The sequence below is a fragment of the Apis dorsata genome, unplaced genomic scaffold (assembly GCF_000469605.1).
Source record: "Apis dorsata unplaced genomic scaffold, Apis dorsata 1.3 scaffold_991, whole genome shotgun sequence".
NCBI lineage: Eukaryota > Metazoa > Arthropoda > Insecta > Hymenoptera > Apidae > Apis > Apis dorsata.
In genome coordinates, this window is record NW_006264094.1 from 5066 (window position 1) to 9034 (window position 3969).

The 3969-nt window shown below is 41.9% G+C and overlaps 1 protein-coding gene across 5 annotated transcripts in view; it reads right to left on the reverse strand.

The window, feature by feature from the left end:
- Window positions 1–8: 8 nt before the first annotated feature.
- Window positions 9–3969, reverse strand: part of LOC102675424 (endothelin-converting enzyme homolog) — an 11038-nt gene continuing 7077 nt past the window's right edge. For 3 of the 5 annotated variants that reach the window (XM_006624082.2, XM_031514388.1, XM_006624083.2), the window contains exons 3-13: window positions 3610–3766; window positions 3291–3500; window positions 2828–3108; window positions 2629–2727; window positions 2347–2517; window positions 2001–2149; window positions 1583–1805; window positions 932–1391; window positions 693–839; window positions 440–579; window positions 90–319 (exon numbers count right to left, since the gene is read on the reverse strand). In XM_006624082.2, the coding sequence (XP_006624145.1) occupies window positions 143–319; window positions 440–579; window positions 693–839; window positions 932–1391; window positions 1583–1805; window positions 2001–2149; window positions 2347–2517; window positions 2629–2727; window positions 2828–3108; window positions 3291–3500; window positions 3610–3766 (2214 nt within the window). In that variant the 3' untranslated portion in view covers window positions 90–142. Of the gene's footprint in view, window positions 320–439; window positions 580–692; window positions 840–931; window positions 1392–1582; window positions 1806–2000; window positions 2150–2346; window positions 2518–2628; window positions 2728–2827; window positions 3109–3290; window positions 3501–3602; window positions 3767–3969 lie in introns of all 5 variants that reach the window. The other 2 variants (XM_006624081.2, XM_006624084.2) reach the window with 2 other exon arrangements.

Consider the following 3969-nt stretch of genomic DNA (forward strand, 5'->3'; position numbering starts at 1 on the left):
TTGTTTGCTTGAGTTTTGACAACGTTCGCGATATATACCGTACATTATACCGTATATTACACCGACAATATTGGATCGAAACGATGCAATTTTTTGCATCGACAATCATCGGACAAAGGATTTTCTAGGAAAACGAGATGCATTACCACACTTCGCACTTGTGAACCGGATTCATCCGCGAGCCTTCGGGACAATTGAATTCCGTAGCGAATTCTGGTAGATTCGATAGTGATCCTATCACTCTGAATTTCGATGGGCAATGAGCGTCTTTCTCGATTTGAAGGGCTACCGCCTCGGACATTATGGCGGAACACCAAACCTGAGAACAAACGTTATCATCCCCTTCATGTTCCATGAAAAGATTCGTTCGGGATCGATGAACGAGGACGATGAGCGAGGAAGTGACGAGGGGGGGAGGGGGATGAAACGATAATTTTACCTGAGCAAAATTCAGAAAGAACAATTGTCGATGCGTCAAATTAAGACCTGGCAAGGGTAGCTGATCTTTGTAGCTTTTTGGGATCGAGAGATACGCGTGATACGCTGCTTTGAGACCACCGTTATCCGCGATATTTTCCCCTGCAATAAAAATGAATGGTGCGTAATAACAATACGTGAAAACGATACAACGTGTGCGTGTATGTAATACTGTATACGATATTTTTCGTATCGCGAATGGTAACGCGACTAACCCAATGTCTGCAATCCGTTCACATGTCGGCCATTTATCTCGAAATTACTGTACTGCTCGACGAAGCACTCCGTTCTATTTTTGAATCTCTCTATCGTGGCATTGTTCCACCAATGATTCAAGTTTCCGTGCAAATCGTACTCTCTTCCTAAGAATGACGAAACGGCGAATAAATACGAAATCGTTATATATATATATATTTTTTTTTTGGTTTCACACTACGTCTATTCTACTACTCACCCTGATCGTCGAACGCGTGAGTCAATTCGTGTCCCATCACGACTCCTATACCACCGTAATTCAAACTGTTTGGATTTTCCATATCGTAGAACGGGCTCTGAAGGATACCAGCGGGAAAAACCATTTGATTTTTCGTTGGCCAGTAATAAGCGTTGACCGTTGGCGGTGTCATGATCCACGTAGTCTTGTTCACAGGTTGATCCAACTTTTCTAAATTCTTTCGTAAATTATACTTGTTCACCCGTATGTTATTTTGAAAATACTCGTTTTGATTGATCGTCAGATCCTTGTAACGCTCGTCGAGCTCGTTCGGGTTCAAGATAAAATTGGGGAAACCGACCATGTCGGTAATCGCGTTCGCTTTCTCCTCGGCTGCCCGTCTCGTTTTCGGATCCATCCAATCCAGATTCTTCAAATTCTTGGTGAAAGCTTTTCGTATTTGGTCGATCATCTTCTCCGCCTGGAAAATCGATTTGATCGCGATTTAAAGTCGAATTCGCTCGTCAACGTGCTCCCAAACGAAAATAGGGAGAGACGGAGAGCACGTGTGTAATTTATTTTTATTATTATTAATGTTACTATTATTATTATTATTATTATTATTATTATTATTATCATTATCGAAAAGTATATAAGTGAGTGTAAATTAACCATGGGTTTGCTCTTTCCATGGAAAACTTCTCTAACGAACATGGCACCGATCGCAAAACCCATCGCGTTATGCGTATCGCTGACGCAATAACGCCATTGCTGCTCCTGGCCTTCCAAACCGATCAAAGCTTTCCTCAGGCCCTTGTAAGCGTCGCGAAACGGTTTCGACAGGCAGGTGGTTAGAGATTTCACCGTTTGCCAAACCAGATAATTATTCAGTACCCTGTTTGGGAGAAAAGAGAAAGAGAAAGAGAAAAAGTAAAAAAAAAGGGAAGAAAGGTACGAGAGGGGAAAAAAGTAAAGAGAGAGAGAGAGAGAGAGAGAGAAAGAGAGAGAGAGAGGATGCACGGGATAAACAGATGCAATATGCTCGAATTTCGACGGGGGAGGAAAGGAGGAAGGAGGGAAGGAAACTTACACTTTTCCTTCGTTCGTTTTGTTGTAGTCTAATACCAGGTCGGACAATTTGATAAAATATTCCGGGGCAAAGTTCACGATCATCATCTTGTCGTTGATCTTCTTGTTAATGATGCGCGTCGCATTTTTAAAATAGTCTACCCACGACATCTAAAAATTAAGCGAATCCTCGATTATAGGACGGTGATATTCGATCTATCTACGATCTCCACCTACCTATCTATCTATCTATCCACCTACCTATACCTATACCCTAGTGCTATTATACTTTTTATAATATCGAAGGTGAAAAAGACGTAGGTCGACCGATACCACGCGGATTCACGCGGCTCTACTTGTGTACTTACGAAAGGAGCTTTACGTTGAAGTTCGTTCAACGACATCAAATTGTAAAGCTTCTCTTTATCCCGACGATTCTCGGGTAACGTCATGATCCGCGCTAATTTCGTTTCGAACTGTATCACATCCTGCATCTGTTTCCTCGTCGAGTTCTTCTCTCCGCCTAACAGCTCGCCGATCTGCAAACGTGTACGAAGCTACCTGTATATACTCGCTGATTCGCCGATTTGCGAGAAACAGGACGAAATGGACGAGATAAACGAAACGATAATCATTCGCGTTGCGTGTACCTTTGTCATGTATTCCAAATAAGCAGCCAACACTTTACCGTGTTCGGTGATGTTGAGATAATCGTCAACGGTTGGCAGCGTTAAACCTCCCTGATCGATCTTGAAAGTCGAAGAAATCGGTTTTTTTTTTTTTTTTAAAAAAAAATTGTTCGAACGTTGTTCTCGCTTCACTTTCGAAATATCCATCTTCGTTTCTTACTTGTATAATGTGTCTGCTACTATTTCGATCATCTTCGTTTACCGCCCATGTAAATAAACCATCCATGTTGTAAACATTTTGCAGAATATGCATACTGTTCTGCAAAGACCATTCGCTTATATTGAATTTGCCAGAAACGTTCCATCCACCGATAGTATCCAACAAGTCCAACATCGGTTTCGCACCGAGCGTTTCGATCGTATCGTTCGCGTCCATACACGAGAGAAAATAATACTTTGCTTTTTTCTCGGCCTTTGATTTCATCTCGACCAATGGTTTCTCTATAGATAAGAGAAAAAGTATGAGAAATGAAGAAACGAGGGGAGTGGGAGGGAGAGGGGAGGGTGCGTGTAGCGGGAGAGAAGAAAACGGAAAAGATCGATCCTAATTTAATAACGGATAAATTTTAACAACCACCGAGAATACCAAGAAGGATTCTACCAAGGATTTTCCCCTCTTTTACCAAGGACATTTTTCACAATTAGCTGATTTTCTTGCTCGAACTTGTCGAACGTTCCCCACATGCTGTTCCCATCCGGTATAGGATTCTTCTTGATCCAACCGCCGCACGCGTATTCGTAAAAATCGTCGCATGGATCGACCGAACGATCTATGCTGTTTATAATGGAAGCGGCTATCGTGATGCAGTGCTCGGTTAAACAATGTGTACCATCTGAAACAAACACATGGACCACCGCCACACTCCGAATCGATAAATTCTTATCTTTGTGATTTGCATAAAATTAAAAATCGCGACTTTGGAACCGCGTTCCACCTCTTACTTTCTCCATGGGAAGTAACGTGAAGTATCTGTGCTTCGTCCCAACCGTTCTTGCTGCTGATCACTATAGAGAGCATCATCACCATCAACAGGAGGCCCGCGCAAACGATGAAAAGACATCTCTCGAGAGCGCTTCTCGCTCTCCACAGCGAGATCCCCTACGTAATACATACGATACGTATATACCCTCGATACGTTCATACTTACATACAATTTACATGCGTGTATCTTTAGCTCTTTTCGCTCCTGTTAACAGTTATCTTTACGAAACTTCGAAACGTTACGTACAGAGACGTACACGCTTTACTTTCGCGAATCAACGATGATGAAAAAAAAAAAAAAAAAAAAAAAAAAAAAAAAA